The 16,895-nt window shown below is 34.7% G+C and overlaps 1 protein-coding gene across 22 annotated transcripts in view; it reads left to right on the top strand.

The window, feature by feature from the left end:
- ZNF280D (zinc finger protein 280D) overlaps positions 1-16,895 on the top strand; it is a 104,497-nt gene that overhangs the window by 66,810 nt on the left and 20,792 nt on the right. For 17 of the 22 annotated variants that reach the window (XM_032297348.1, XM_032297349.1, XM_032297340.1 and 14 more), the window contains 3 exons: positions 5,563-5,625; positions 9,612-9,730; positions 9,879-9,915. In XM_032297348.1, coding sequence (XP_032153239.1) covers positions 5,563-5,625; positions 9,612-9,730; positions 9,879-9,915 — 219 coding nt within the window. Of the gene's footprint in view, positions 1-5,562; positions 5,626-9,611; positions 9,731-9,878; positions 9,916-10,036; positions 13,124-16,895 lie in introns of those variants that run through there. The other 5 variants (XM_032297351.1, XM_032297360.1, XM_032297359.1 and 2 more) reach the window with 5 other exon arrangements.

Genomic DNA, 16,895 nt, shown 5'->3' on the forward strand with positions numbered 1-16,895 from the left:
TTCCTTCCTTCCTTCCTTCCTTCCTTCCTTCCTTCCTTCCTTCCTTCTTCTCTTTCTCTTTCTCTCTCTCTTTCCTTCTTTCTTTCCTTCCTTCTTTCCTTCTTTTCTTTTCTCTTTTCTTTTCTTTTCAAAGGGGTCTCATTGTCACTCCAGAGTGTTAGGTGGTGCAATCAAAGCTTACTCAAACTCCTGGGCTCAAGTGATCCTCCTGTGTTAGCATCCTGAGTAGCTATATAGGTGTGCCACTATGCCCAGCTACGTTTATCATTTCTTTGTGTTGGGAACATTCAAAATATACTCTTCTAATTATTTTGCAATATACAAGAAATTCTTGTTAATTGTCATCACACATAGCTCTTAGTGTTAGTGTCATATGGAACTAAAAGCTTCCATTGCCACTCTTTTTAGGGTTTGATAGGTCTTTTTCTCAACTTCAGCAGCACCCTTGCTTCACTCATTGCGTTAGGTGCATCCCCCTGAACGGTGAACTCTTCTTTGTAGTGTTGATTCTTGAGGTCTATATATATAGAAGCCTCATTTTCTCCAAAGCACTAGAACCTTTAATTCCTTTAATATAAGCCTGAGGTCTATATATACAGAAGCCTCATTTTCTCCAAAGCACTAGAACCTTTAATTCCCATACTAACACTGTAGCCTCTCAATTGATCTTTTTGCTTCTGATCTCACACCTGCCCCAATCCACCCCTGTAAGTTGGTTAATCTTTCACAGAGTATAGATTCTTCCATATTCATATTCTTTCTTTTTTTTCTTTTTTGAGAAAGGGTCTCACTCCAACCCAGGCTGGAGTGCAGTGGCTCTATCACAGTTCACTGCAGTCTCAACCCTCTGGGCTCAGGTGATCCCCCCACTTCAGCATCTTGAGTGGCTGGCACTCACAGGCATGCACTACCATACTCAGATAATTTTTTGTAGAGATGGGGTTTTTCTGTGTTGCCTAGGCTGGTCTCGGGCTTCTGGGCTCAAGCGATCTGCTCCCTCTAGCTTCCTAAAGTGCAATGATGATAGCTGAACCCTCCACTGTGCCCAGCCCCATGTTTGTTTTCTGCAGTGACCTTTCTGTATTCCTTGTGAGTTCCCAGAATGCCTTGTTCTTTCCTCTCAGTTTACCTTTTCAAATGTCTGATCACCACAACCATTACTTTCTTTGAATTGTGTACTATTCATCTATTTTGCATTTTTTTTTGAGACAGAGTCTTGCCCTGTCACCCAGGCTTAAGTGCAGTGGCTAGATCCTCTGAGGTTCAAACAATTCTCCTCCCTCAGCCTGCTGAGTGGCTGGGATTACAGGTGCCCGCCAACACACCCAGCTAATTTTTATAATTTTAGTAGAGACAGGGTTTCACCATGTTGTCCAGGTTGGTCTCGAACTCTTGGCCTCGGGTGATCCACCTGCCTCGGCCTCTAAAACTGCTGGGATTATAGGTGTCAGCCACCATGCCCAGCCCTATTTTGCCTTTTATTATATTTATTTGTGTCTGCCTTATCTCCTTGAGAAGAAGTGGTCTTTGTATTCATCATATTACCTAGTGCATTACAAACTGCAGGTGATAGTTATTATTTGTTGTAATTATAAAAGGTCCTAAATAAAATCTGAAAAGAAGATATTCAAAAATCTTGAAGCAGTCGGAGTATTGTTGAAGTAAGATCCTTTCAAAGAAAAACATCATTAAATGTGTAATTTTTAAGTAACTTTTTTAAGCAGCATTATTTATGTTCAGTTGTTTAAATTATTGCACCTTATTTACTTATAGCTTTTACGTAGTAATAGAAATTATCTGAAAAAATGCATAGAAACTGCTCTATAATATTGCTATTATTTCTCAAAATGATGTATAAGGAGCATTTTTCTTTACATAAAAGAGGATAAAGTTAACATAAGTAACCAGTATCTCTTTTTTTGTAGCAGAGTTTTATTTCAGCCAGGTTCATTTATTTCATTATGTACCTACTAGGAACGTATTTATTACAATTTGCTAAGAAGTATGGCAACCTGGTGGTGAACAATCAAACAAGTCTGGATTTGAATCCAAGCTTCACTGTATATGTGTGGAACTTTGAACAGGTTACTTAATCTGACTCTCAAGATTGCTTTTCTTGAAAATAAAGTTACGTTACTGTGATTATTAGAAAAAATGTATTCAAGTGCTTAATAACAATTTGCACTTAAGAGATATTTAAGTAATGATAGCTATAATTTCTAACTTGTCATTATTAGGATTGAGGGTAGTCCTTGATTGTAATTTTCTCAATTTAGGGGAGATAAATTTACCTAGATTAATGTGATAAACAAATGAGTATGAGAGTACAGAGGAGATAAGTATGAAATCTTTAAACAAGAAAAAGGAAGATTTTCTGTAAATTTCACTTAGGCTTTGAGGGATGATTTAAAAAATTGCCAAGGAAAAGGAAAGCTAGTATAAAAGTTTGTTTCTTATACATTAGGTAAGACAGAGTACTGAATTTTTAAAAGATCTGCTTGACTTCATTATAAATTTTACATAAATTTATTGACACTAAGTGATAATCATAGGACTAGTTGGACTATTATGATAACATCATAACTTGTCTTCTGCCTACAGTTTTCCCCCTTTTATCTAGTTCATCCTTTCTTTTGCTGTAGGCAAATCTGGGCAGGTCATTCTTTGGCCTAAAATCCTTTGACTTCCTAACATTGATAGGATGAAGTTCAGAATTTCTGGAAAATATAACACCTTTCCATACCAAATTCCTAACTACTTTGGGCATTCATTCTGTGCCACTCCCTCTCTCCCGCAAATGCTTCCCCCAAGCAACCAAAAACTCTAGGGCAGGCAACTTGCCTTTGTTATTGTATTATCAGCCTCTATTCTAGTGTCTTAAAATTGCTAAGAAAATTGTTCCTTTTGTGTTTCTTAGAAAGTAAAGTTGTTACTTATATGGATTCAAGATTATGAAGAAAATAATGGTTGAAGGAGGTTTTTGTCCTTAGTTTTCTTGAGGTATAATTAATACACAATAAAATTCACCTATTAGAGAATAGCTTAATGAGTTTTGAAAATTATATACTGTCAGCTAACCAAGTAGGGGATTTTTAAAAATTAGGTTTTAACATTATATTTTTACTATATCGTAATATAAAACTTTTCTTAGATTTATTTCTATATTGCCATTACCTTTATGGAGAGCTAATAGGAAGAAGGATAGTATTTTTTTCCCTTTTTATTTGTGAGCTGTGAATTCACTTTTCCCTTCCTTTGATACACAAATCTTTAAGTATGGAATTAAGTACAGATAAATGAAAGAGGTGGTAGGAATCCCTTTTTATAGATGAGAAACTCTAAAACAGAATTCAGGCAACTAAAAATTTAAAATTACCAACATTATGATATGGTATAAGTTGTAGACAAATGTAGAAGCTATCAAAAAGACCCTATTAATGTAATATTTTCTCTTCTCTTATATTTAATAGCTAAATAAACCAAAAATAGTCTGCTTGTTTGAATAGAAAGATTAACAAGCTTTTAAGTCTTATTTAAAAATAACTTATTTTGGTGCACATTTTGTAGGAATCTTGGATTCATTTATCTGAGGAAATATAGTTATGTATACAAGTTTTTGCATATAATTTCAGGGCTTCCCAACTTCCCAATATACTCTTCTAACAAAACTTTATTTTTGTGATACCGTCTTAAATTTGTAAACTACTCCCAGGTTGAAGAAATGACTGTTAGAAATCTGTGGATATTTTCTGGGGATTATAGCTAGCCAGACTATATATGTATATATATTTTCCTATACATTAATGTTGTGCTGGGGACAGTTACCTTGTATCTGAGAGTAGCCGTTGACCCAGATACTGGTGTGTTGGCTGCTGCTTCTCAAACTTTAGCTTGTATATGAATCACTGAAAATGCTCGTTAAAGCAAATTCCTGAGCTCCGCTGCCCTCTGTATGTTTGAGGGGTTGTCATGGGGCAGGGGTTGTTGGTCGGGGAAGACTGCATTTTGAAATACAGTAGTCCCCCTTATCCACTGGGATATATGTTCCAAGACCCCTGGTGGATGCCTGAAACTGTGGATAATATTAAGCTCTATGTATACTACACTATGTTTTTTCTTATGCATACACATCTACATACAATAAAGATTTATTTATAAACTAGACACAGTAAGATAATAATAATGGAACAATTATAACAATATACTGTAATAAAAGTTATATGAATGTAGTCTGTCTCTGTTAAAATATCTTATTGTAGTGTACTTGGGTAACTGAAGCCACAGAAAGTGAAACATGGATAATGGTGGTGAGGAGGGACCTACTGTAAGCTGTCAGGTGATGTTTATGTTATTGGTCGAATCCTGGCTTTCTAGTACAGGAAAGCTTTTCTTACTGGAATTAAAAGGGTATATAGAAGCTATTATCATGGGTTGCAAATTTTGATTCATGGTTTTCTTTTCTGTGCTTAGAGGAAGCATTGTTTTGACTCATGATTTCTGCTTTAATTTTTTTTTTTTTTTTAACAAAAAACCCTCTACTAGAAACCCAGGTTCGACTGTGTGCTTCTGTAGTTTCAGCTACCCAGGAGGCTGAGGCAAAAGGATCACTTGAGCCCAGGAGTTTGATTCCAGCCTGGGCAACATACTGAGATCCATCTCTTAAAAGAAGAAGAAAAAAAGTCTGCTAGTAATTACAAGGAACACTCTGTTTGAATTTATGGATGATAAACAGTGGCATTTAGCTCAAGTACTGTTTACTTCCCAGATCATTTAGATCCTTCCCCCATCCCCTACACAAACATGTTAAGATTGGAGAGTAATAAAAAAGAATTATTGTTGATAACTGTTCGTGTTATAGCACAAATGTGTTATTAACAGAAATTTAGAATTAACTCTTCATAAATTAAAATACTGAATTTGATGCTCTTTGCATTTTCTTTCTTTTTTTGTTTTTGTTTTTGAGACCATGCCTCACTCTGTCACCCAGGCTGGAGTGCGGTGGCATGATCTTGACTCACTGTAACCTCTGCCTCCTGTGTTCAAGCGATTCTTCTTCCTCAGCCTCCTGAGTAGCTGGGACTGTAAGGGCACACCACCACTCCCAGCTAATTTTTATGTTTTTAGTAGAGACAGGGTTTCACCATATTGGTCAGGCAAGTCTTTAACTCCTGACCTTGTGATCCACCCGCCTCAGCCTCCCAAAGTGCTGGGATTATAGGCGTGAGCCACCATGCCCGGCCACTCTTTACATTTTTTTAATGTAAAAATGTATTACATTTTTTTAATGTAAAAATGTATTACATTTTTAATTTCCTTTTTTAACATAATACTAAGGTACAGTGCTAATTATCTAAAAATATGCCTGGGAAAATAGTGTCATTAGAATATAATAGGTAAAATGGAATGTAAGATAAAATGTTGAATTAAATGGAAATGACAGGCATTTTATTATTTACAGTATAATCTTTTCTTAAAAACTACAAATTTAAGTATGAACTTGAAATATAAATTAATATGACTTATTGTATAATAAAATCATTACAATCTCTTTTGTTTCTCCAGCTTTCATAGTAACCGTCCAAGCAAAAGATTTTGTATTTTTAAGAAGCATTCAGAAAATCTCAGGTAACTAGTTGATCTTTTTTTACTCTTCCTATTGAAAAATTGTAATGACTTAAATATGTTTTACACAACAGCTTTATTGAGTTAGAATTAACATACCATACAATGTATGTGTTTATAGATTTTTAGTATATTCACAGAGTTCTGCAGCAATCACCAGTTAGTTTTACTGCATTTTTATCACTCCAGAAAGAAACCCTGTACCCATTAGTGGGCATTCCCATTTTTTTCTGGCTTTCCCCATCCCTAAACAACTAGTCTACTTTCTGTCTGTGTAATATTTGCCCATTCTGGGCATTTCATGTAAAAAATGTTACATGATGTAGTCCTCTGTGACTGGTTTCTTTCATTTAGCATAATGTTTTCAAGATTCATCTGTATTGTAGTATGTATCAATATTTCATTGTTAAAAATTGCAGCATAGTATTCCATTGTAAAGATGTATCATAGTTTATTTATTTAGATTGTTTTCATTTTGAGGCTCTTATGAATAAAACTACTGTAAACGTTTGTGTGCATGTTTTTGTATGGTCATGTCTTTTTATTTCTCTTTAGTATATATTTAGGATTAGAATTTCTGGGTTGTGTGATAACTCCATGTTGAGCCTTTGAGGAACCACCAGACTGTTTCCACAGTAGCTCCATTATTTTACATTCCCACCAGCAGCGTTTGAGGGTTCCAATTTCTCCATATCTTTGCCAACACTTTTTATTATCTCTTTTTGATTATAGTCATCCTAATGGGTATAAAGTGGCATCTCATTGTGGTAACTGTAACTTTTTTTAAACCTGATGTTAGGGTACCTAATTGAAAATATAAATGATTGCTACTGGACATTAGAGAGTTGTGTTCATTGTGTTCTTAGACCAGAAGTGTGATGAGGCATTGTTCTCTTGCTGAATTTATTTCAGTGGAAAGGTGATGTCCAGAGGAAACCTTGATGCATTTACATTGTAAAATGAGAACAAAAATAAGGCACTCCAACAATATTTGAATATTAAAAAGATAGCTAAGCTATCTATTATAGGAATCAACACTTTTTTAGTTTTGAAGTAAATTTCCTTTAACCACTGGAATTCTTGAAATCAGTATGTGATTTTTATAATTCTTATATTTTCTTTTGAAAATAAAGAGAATTATACAATTTCATTACTGTACAGAAAGGACTGTTTATAAAATTTTCTAGAGGCATTGATAGTTAGCTTTGGTTATACCACATATTAACTTAGAATCCACCGAGCATTATTATTTCATATTTCTCTGATTCCTTGAACCTTATTTTATGTTGCCATTGCTCCTTGAAATGTCAATGTCTTTGCTCCATCAAGCTGATCTGTAGAGATAAGTTTTGCCAATATTTACTTTGATTCTTTGGATTAATGGAAAATGTAGAAGAGGGGATGATATGTCTCAGGACCTTTGCATTTATTATTTCCTATGCCCAGTTTGCTTTTCCCCAGATATTGTATGGCTAGCTCTTTTGTCTCTTTCAGGCCTCTCCTTTGATTGAGTGAGTCTTTTATTGACTACAAAATTCAAAAAAAACTGTATCCTTTATCCCAGCATTCCCTATCTCCTTTTTATGTTTTACTTTTCTCTAGATCATCTGACATACTTTTATTTTAGTTGCTTATTGTTTGTGTTCTCTCACTACATTGTGTGTGGTTTGGTTTTTTGGTCTATGCCTGGCACATAGTAGGCATTCAGTAAATATTTGTTGAATAAATTAATGTGTATATTGAAAATGATGTGGAAAATAGGCCCTGTCTGTGATGTTAGACTAGTAGCTCACAGGGAGAGAAAATTTCATTCAATTTAAAAAATGTTAGTACTACTTTTGAAATATTTACTGAATTTGGGGAAATAGTTAAGCTACATCAGATGTTACCTTTACTAAAACCAATTACAAGAGCGAATATGGCTTTATTGCATTTTAAGAATGAGATTTTAATTCAATTTTTACCTTGTTGTCAAGTTCAGTTGTGTGTTTAGTTTCTAAGCGAACTATGTGATTTTAAAGATCTCGGATGTTTTCTCACTCAACTTGGGTAGTCTCAAATTGAAAATTGTTTAATTTCTGTGAATGGAGCTTAGCATCTTTATAAATCCATATGACAATAATTTATGTAATTACTCTTATTGAAATGGACTATTCATTCTGTAACTATTTATTATGTATCTGTCTTGCACATAAAGTAGCAGGTCCTGTAAAGATGACAGTGATGAAGCATTGTTGGAACCAACCTTCAGGGGAGTGTACAGCATTTTATTGTGTGGGAGTTAAGGTGTGAACATAAATAACTATGAATTTTAATAAGTGCAATGAGAGTTACTTGAGAGAGGAAAAAGATTACTGTTCTTATAGTGGTCTGGATAGGTGTTAGGCCTACTTGACTTTAAAGAATGGGTATTGTTTCTACTGATAGAAGAGGCACAGGGCATTCTAGTTCAATAGACTAAATACTTTTCAAGACTTCTGTTTACAATTCAGATTACTTAAGGCAAAAGCATCACTTATACATTTAACATAATTGATTTTCTTTTAAATAGCACTTGAAATGCTTGGTGTAACAAACTCCCAAGTGGTTAACTCATAACTATAAGAAATTAAACATATAGTGGCTAAGTTCTCTGAACTATTTTAGTGTTTTACAGGCTTAATATTTCAAAACACCTTTCAGCTAAAAATCACAAGTCTAAATGCATTTTAAATTAGAATCTTAATGTACTTTATGTCAAGTATGTTCAAATACTTCAAATAATAAATGCTTAACAGTTAAATCCAGTGAGTACAAAAACCATGCCTGTATTCGAAAATAAAGTATTGATAACTAGGCAATTGTTTCCTAACTTCTTTAAAAATTGGTACTAATTACACATTTCATTTAAGAACTACAGCATTCAGGCGAGGCGCAGTGGCTCATGCTTGTAATCCTTAGCAGTTTGGGAGGCCAAGGTGGGTGGATCACAAGGTCAGGAGTTCGAGACCAGCCTTACCAACATGGTGAAACCCCGTCTCTACTAAAAGTACAAAAATTAGTCAGGTGTGGTGGCGTGCACCTGTAATCCCAGCTACTCAGGAGGCTGAGACAGGAGAATTGCTTGAACCCGAGAGACAGAGGTTGCAGTGAGCTGAGATCACGCCATTGCACTCCAGCCTGGGTGACAGAACGAGACTCTTTCTCAAAAAAAAAAAAAAAAAAGAACTAGAGCACTCAGTGAAGTTTTGTTGATGAGTACTTTAAGCCCCAGCAGATAGACTAGTTCACAGTGCTAGAATGATGAGGAACTCAAGTTTGCAGATTTCAGTATTTTATTAACTACTTTAGCTAGTTCAATGTTAAATGAGAATAATACCAACCTTGATGGCCATAGTGAGAATCAGATGAAATAATACATGGGAAAACACTTAATATGTAATGTACAATTGATGGTGGCTATAACGTGATCTATTTTTAAAGCCGTCACATTTTTCTACTGAATTTAGCTCCAACTAAATAAACACCAGATTGTAAGTAAGCTCCATTATTGCATAGACAGTACTATTTTTTTGTTCACTATTATATTCACCATACCTAGTAGTACAATATATATGAAAACAGCTTCAGTAAGTATCAAGTGAATGAATATGCTGTCTACACTTTGCAGATGAGTGGAAGGGCAAATAGAATGTGATTTGCCTAAGTTACACAAGTTGATTATGGAGACAAGACTGACTCTAGGTCTTCTGACTCCTAACTTTTAACAATTGGTGTGAAGGTAAAAGTATCAAATAAATACTTTCTGTAAATAAATAGTAGCATAATTTGGGCATGGCTGTGTCATTTTCCAGAAAATAGTTTCAGTTTATATCAAATTTATATAACAAAAATGGGAAGTTATAGTTATATATGACACAAAAAGCAAATTATGGAAAAATAATCATCAAATTTGTATATGGATGCTCATAAAAGATAAAAATCTTTTTTTAATATTTTTTTTTTCCTAGGGGCATTACTCTAGTGTGCCTTAATTGTGATTTCCTAAGTGATGTTTCTGGCTTAGATAATATGGCTACACACTTAAGTCAACATGAAACTCATACTTGCCAAGTTGTAATGCAGAAAGGTACGTATATGTAACTGTGCAACTTTAGATTTTTGATATTTATTCCAGTATTTTTGGTCATACACAATATGGTCTCTACTAAATCATTATTCTCACTCATCATATTTCATATGCTGTTGTAAATGTAAAACTTTTCTTCTAATTTCAGTTTCTGTTTGTATCCCAACTTCTGAGCACCTTTCTGAGTAAGTTTAATTTTCATTCAGTGCATTTTACTTTGATAGATGTTAGCACTATTGCATTTTTAAATGTATCATTAATATGAATGAAAAGTATTAAAGTATTTTGTTTTTTTTTTTTTTAAAGCTGCTTGTTGAAATAGGTTCCTGCTCTTTGGAGCTCGTGACCTGGTGCAAGACAAGTTGGAATTTCCTAAGTTCAAAGTTCTGAGATGTTTTCTTACAAGGCAGTTAAGCAGCCAAGTTCATGACACTAGCTCTCTTTATTCAGCTCTTTTCAGCTTTCAAATGGGACTAGATTCCTATTCCACCTTATCTTTGTGTCAGGTTGACATATCTTAACGTATTTTTTTTCTCCAGTTTGCGCTGTCTAAAAATAACGTTTGTTGCTATGTCTTTTCTTTGCTTAAAATAATTTTTGTTTTTCTCTGCTGTACTTGCCTTCAGAATATTAGATTCCAAATGATATGGCTGTTTGTCTTTTTGTCTGTTTGTCTGGTTTCTTAATTTCTTATACGTCTTAAGTTTTAGGCCAGATAATTGTCTTTTTCCTCATTCGTTGTCTGTCATTGTGCTATTTTTCTTATTTTTCAGATGCAGAAGCAGCCCAGAGATTTCAAAATATGTCCAGGGTATACCTGGACAGTGTCCCCCTTCGATGGACACAACTGATGCCTGTTCTCTCTTTCCAAGGAGTGTGAATAATTTGACTGTGGGACCTGCTCTTAGGTTGTGGCCTCAGGAAATCAGATCTTGGGGAGACTCCCTTTCTACATGGCCCGCCTCCCATAAGGCTGATGCTGTTTGGCCAGAGATGGCTTTAAGGCCCGCCAAATTGAGCATACTTCCCACTGGGGGCTTTGGCTCATGATCTTAAGCTTATAAGGCAATTATGACCAAGAAAAGCCCATCAAATCACTGCTTCAACATCCAAGTTGAAGTTTAGTCATTTTGGCTGCTGCCCTTAAATCTTTCTCTAGTATGAATACAGTCCAAGGAATATTAAAACTCTAGTTGTTAGGAAACCATGGCTATTTTCATATCCTTGGAACAACAGGTCTCCACAATTATGTTCCAAAATTGCATTTATTTTTGCTGACATATAAAATCTGTTAACCAGTATTAATTCTGTAATTTTTTTTAATGATAACAATTCTTGCATTTTGATTTTTTTAAATTAATTTAATTTTAATAGCTTGGTTTTATGTTCTCAAAATTTATTAATGTCTATTTTATGATGTCTATTTTTATATTTTTTTATTTAAAATTTGTTAGTGTTTGTTTTAAGAACTCTAAGAGATTTCATAGAATTCTCTACAGATTTTGTATAGCTGCCTATTTGTAGATTTTGAATTTGGCTGTTAGCCCATTAGACATTATTATTATTCTGTCCCATTGGGATTATTTTTAATATTACCTCAGTTGTGAGTTCTTAGGTGTAAAGAATTGGCAGTACTACTTGCAGACCTTTAGAGCCAGTTTTAAGGTTACATATTTGTCATGTATGATGTAATATCTACTAAGCCATTAATGTAGCTCCTTTGGGTAAAGGTAACATATTAAAAAAAATATGGATGGTAATCAGTAATGCATGTATTTCTTTCCTTTATATATTTTAAGTTTGGCATGTGTTTATTTTAGTTACATTGAATGATCTAAACACTTTTGATACTATTATTTTCTTTTAATAAATTATATTGTTTAAGTGCCTCAGGAATTATTTGCTAATGAATAAAATGTACAGATTTTATCCTATAAACAGGAACATTGCTCTAATTGTTATATGGAAGTCTTGTTACTGGGCTGCAGACAGAGTGCTGTATCTACTTAGTACACCTTGCATTTTTTTCTTGCAGTACAATGAAAAGGTTACTATTTATACTCTACTAATTTCTTAAATTTAAAAGACTAGCAAAATGCCTTTTGTGATATTAATAGCATAAGGATAGGAAGGCTCTGAAATTATGACTCAATGGTAGATTTTTACTGTAAAATCAGAACTTCTATATTTGCATTTTAGAACATTTTTAAAGCCAGTTTAAGTGACCACATATTATATGATGTGTTTCTTAGAATTAAGTAGCAGAAGAATTATTAGTTCTAAATTTCCAAACTAATTTATATCTCAAATGAAAGGTTTTCCAAAATCTCCACAAGTGGTTTGTTTCTTAGTAGTGGACTTAGTGATATACTAGTTTTATTTTGTTTTTTTCCTTATTTGTCTCTAGGAATTTTTGCTGTCTGCCCTCTTTCTACCCAGTTTTTAAAAGTTTATCCAGAAACAATAACTTTTTCTGTTTTAAACATTAGTTCTGTATTCATTTACAGAGATTCACCTTACCTTGGTCATAGGTCGAAAGTAGGATAAACCACATTCTTAATATAGTAATGTGGGAGTACAGTCAACCCTCCATATCCTTGGGTTTCATGTCTGCAGATTCAGCCAACCATGGATTGAAAATATTTTGTTGGGGGAAAAACAATGAGAAATAACAATAGAACAGTAAAAAAATACAAATGAAAAAATACAATATAACAACCATTTACATAGCATTTACATTGTATAAGTGACCTGAGCATCTGAGAACTTTGTTATTCTTGGTGGGGGCTTGGGGAAGTAGGGGTACTTGTGGGACGAGGGCAGGTCCTGTAACCAATCCCCTACCGATACCAAGGAACAACTGTACTTCTTTGTGGTCTTACACAGAATTTTATTTTTTATAGTATGTATCAAATTCATTTTCTTAAAATATGAACTCTTAAAGTTCTGTCACTAGTAAATTCATTTTTTAAAAAAATTGGTTCAGATAAAACACTTGGCAGTCAGTACAAAATTTGCTTATTGTAGACAATTAGTTGAATTTCATTTTGGTGCTAATGAGTTTTAGCTTGAGTCTAATCCCACCTTACCATCATGTTATTCTGCTTTATTCATCTGGTCAGCCATTTCATGCATATGTGTTTTTTGGCTACTGTTGAATAAAAGGTGTGATTGGTTCAGTGTGAGTCCATCACCATTCTTAAGAAAATAATTAAACTATAGAGGCTCAGATTCTTGCCCTATTTTTGTCACATTTTGGCAAAACACTTTTTTATTCAGGGAATATTTATTGAGCATCTACTTTGTGCCTGGCAGTGTCCTAGGTGTTAGAAATATAGACTGAAATCTCTGGTCTTATGGAATTTACATTACAGTTGTGAAAGACAATAAAAACTAAATAAAACATATAATATGTTAGATGATGATCAATTCTAGGGAGAAATATGAATCAGAGAAGGGGAATAAAGGAGTATGGGGTAGGAGTTGGAAGGCTACCATTTTTAATTTAGTGAGGCCTCACTGAGAGATGACATTTGAGTGATGACATGAAGCTGGCAAAGGAAGTGAACCATTTGGATATATATCTAAAGAGCATTCCAGGGAGAGGGAATAGCTAGTGCAAAAGCCCTGAAGTGGGATCGTTTCTGATTTAAGAAACTTCAAGGAGACTGGTTTGGGTGCAGTGGAGTAAGCAAGGGAGGGAATAGTAGGAGGTGGGACCTGTGAGGTAGTTTGGGCCACGTGGTATAGGACTTTATAGTCCTGTGGAATTTGGCTTTACTCTGAGATGAGCAGTCACTAGAAGATTTTAAATAGAGGAGAACTCAATAAAAGACAGAATAAACAAAATATAGAGGGTTGCCTGTATCACTCTAGCTGCTTTCTTGAGAATAACTTTAGAAAAACATGTGCAGAATTAGGGAGACCAATTAGGGAGCTATTGTGGTAATTCAGGTAGGACATGGTGGAGGTTTAGGCTAGGATGCAGTGTAGGTGATAAGTGGTTTCATTTTAGATATATATTGAATTTGTGGAAGGTTTGGATGTGAAATGTGAGAAAGAATGTTGAGGATAACTCCATAGTTAATAGTCTGAGCAACTGGAAAGATGGTGGTGAGAAGACTATGGGAGGAGTAGAATTGGTAGGGAAGATGAGGACTGTGATTTGGGACATGTTTTAGTTTGAGATACCTATTAGATATCTAAGTGGAGATGTTGTAGTCATTTGCCTTTATGAGTTTCAGGGAATGTTCTAAGCTATAAGTATCATTTAGTGTTTTAAAACATCATGAGGATGAATACAAATAAAACTGGGGAAATCTGAATGACATTGGTGTATGAGCAGTCAGTATCCTGGTTGTGATAATATACTATAGTTTTGTAAGATGTTATTATTGGGAGAAACTGGGTAAACATGATATCTCTGTATATTATTTCTTACAGTTGCATGTGAGTCTACAAATGACCCACTCCCCAAAATAATTTTAAAAAGTCATGGGACTATATCACAAAGAGGTGGTGCATGTCTGTAGTGTCAGCTGCTTGGGAAGCTGAGGTAGGAGGATCACTTGAGCCTGGGAGGTGGAGGCTGCAGTGAGCCATGATCATGCCACTGCACTCCAGCTTGGGTGACAGAGTGAAACCTTGTCTCAAAAAAAAAAAAAAAAGGTCACTAAACAATGTGTATAAAGGGCAAGATCCACAGACTGAGCTCCGGCGAATCATACAGTAAGAGATTAGGGAGATGAAAAGTAATCAACAAACTAAGGTGTGGCCAGTGATGTGATGACCAAGGGAGCAGAAGTGTTTTGGAGCCCCTGTTAGCCTATTTGTAAAATGTGGGGGCTGAGTTTTTTGTTTTTCTTTTCTTTTTTTTTTTTTTTTTTTTGAGACAAAGTTTTGCTCTGTTGCCAGGCGCCAGGCTGGAGTGCAGCGGCGCGATCTCGGCTCACTGCAACCTCTGCCTCTCGGGTTCAAGCAATTCTCCTGCCTGAGCCTCGTGAGTAGCTGGGACCACAGGTGGGCGCCACCACGCCCAGCTAATTTTTGTATTTTTTAGTAGAGACGGAGTTTCACCACGTTTTCAATCTCTTGACCTCGTGATCTGCCCGCCTCCCAAAGTACTGGGATTACAGGCGTGAGCCACTGCGCCCGGCTGGGTGCTGACTTGTTGTAGAGTTCTGTGGTTCTGTTATTCAGTATTGGTTCTACCTAAATGTCATGATTTATTCATATGAGAAGGTGAATTTATAATGCCACATAACCCTTTCCCAACTAGCAGAACAGGAACTCTTGACCTTGAGAAAATTAAATGTCCACATTACTCCTAGGCATGTTTAATTCTCTACATGTAGTCTTGTATAAGCAATTCTCTTGCATTTCTATAAAAGAAGGTAACTAGGCCAGTGCTTCCCAAATTCTGTACTGTAGAACTAATGTACATAATTTATAAATGGTCTGGGGGAAAAGTTTCCATGGCCAAATAAGTTTAGGAAATGAAAGTTAAAGTTAAAATAGATTCTGTAATATAGGAATTTTTTTTTTTGAGATGGAGTTTCACTCTTGAAGTAGGAATTTTTTTAATGCTATATGTGAACTGTGAATGTCTAAAAGCATATTTACTTGACCTGGGAATTTTTTTCCTTCAATACTTATTAACTTCTTGACATTAATCTCCATAGAACTGTGTGTAGACTGCTGATATAGATTTATCATTCTTCAGATTTTCTTAGTTGGAAAAGAAAAAGTAGTTTTGTAGAGTATTGTCTAAAGAAGGACTCCTAGACATTTTATTCATTTCATGAGTCATCTGTAAGGTATAGTTTATAACTAGATGCTGCAAAATACATTTTCATATTTTTAGAAATTATATCAAGAAAAATGGCATCCGCATTATTATGTTTGTAGAATCTAAAATATACTAACTGAGACAGACCAGTTAATAGCCTAGTCTGCCCCGATGTAGAAGCAAGGGATAGTTTTGTTAGAAAATATGGTTGCCTACCATGATTTCTCACTCAGAAAGAAGCATAAGAATCTCCTATACTTGTTTCTAGCTTCTATCTGTAACTATGCTTAGTTTATCAACCTACTCACCTACTTTTCTTAAGACCATTGCTATTTTCAGTATTTTATTATCTATTTTATCTACTAGGAAGTTTATTTTGTCAAGTTTTACTTCCTTCTTAGATGGCTTCAGGAGATCTTCCTTGATACTAAGATTAGGAGATTTGATACCCAGCTCTACATTAACTCTCTCGGACCCTTAAAGGGAAAGTATGGTGTAATGGTTAGAGAGCACAGGCTCCACAGTTGATTGCCTAGTTTGGGGTTCCTGCTCTGCTGCTTACTAGGTATGTATGCTTTGGATAAGTTACCTGACCTCTATGCCCAGTTTCTCATTTGTAAAACACAGATAACAAAAGTATAATACCTACTCAGGAGGTGTTGATGGAATTAAAGGCATTAGTATATGCATGTAGTACTTAGAAAGCCTTTGGCACATAGGAAGCACTATACCAGCATAAAGTTACTGTCTTCTATTCTTTATGATTTTATTTCTGCCTACATTTTATTCATTTTATTCTAATCTCCAGCCTGTTTTTCATTGTCACCTTCCATACCATTTTCACAAATCATTTTCTTTCACTTTTTTTTTCTTAATCCAGTATATCTTTCTTTAGAATTATCATTGCAGCACATATTAGTCATACCTTTAGATTTCTGGTTTATAGAGTTCACTAAACGTATTTTTAGGGAATGTCTATGAATACTCCTAGGTTCATTTTAGTCGTAATTGTCTTTTATAAATAGTAAAACTATTTCCCTCTAAATTATACGTCCATATACTTGACCAGATTATAGTTCATCTGATACTTTGATCTCACCTCTCTGATTTTGAGTTCCTTCTGTACCCCGACTCTTGTCACTTTTGACTACCTGGAAAAGTTTACTATCATCTGCATATGTGGAGAGGATACTGTACATTTCCTTTTCTGCATTTTTTATTAAAATATAGAGTATCATTGTTTTTAATCATCCACACTGAAAAATATCTGTTCATCCATAACACTGTGAAATGTGGTGTTGTAAAAAGAGTGCAGCTTTGAAATAAGATGATTTTATGTTTAAATCCGAATTTTGTATCTAACTGACTCTGCATTCT

Source organism: Sapajus apella, unplaced genomic scaffold, assembly GCF_009761245.1.
Source record: "Sapajus apella isolate SASKATOON/1434 unplaced genomic scaffold, GSC_monkey_1.0 scaffold37, whole genome shotgun sequence".
Taxonomy (NCBI): Eukaryota; Metazoa; Chordata; class Mammalia; order Primates; family Cebidae; genus Sapajus; species Sapajus apella.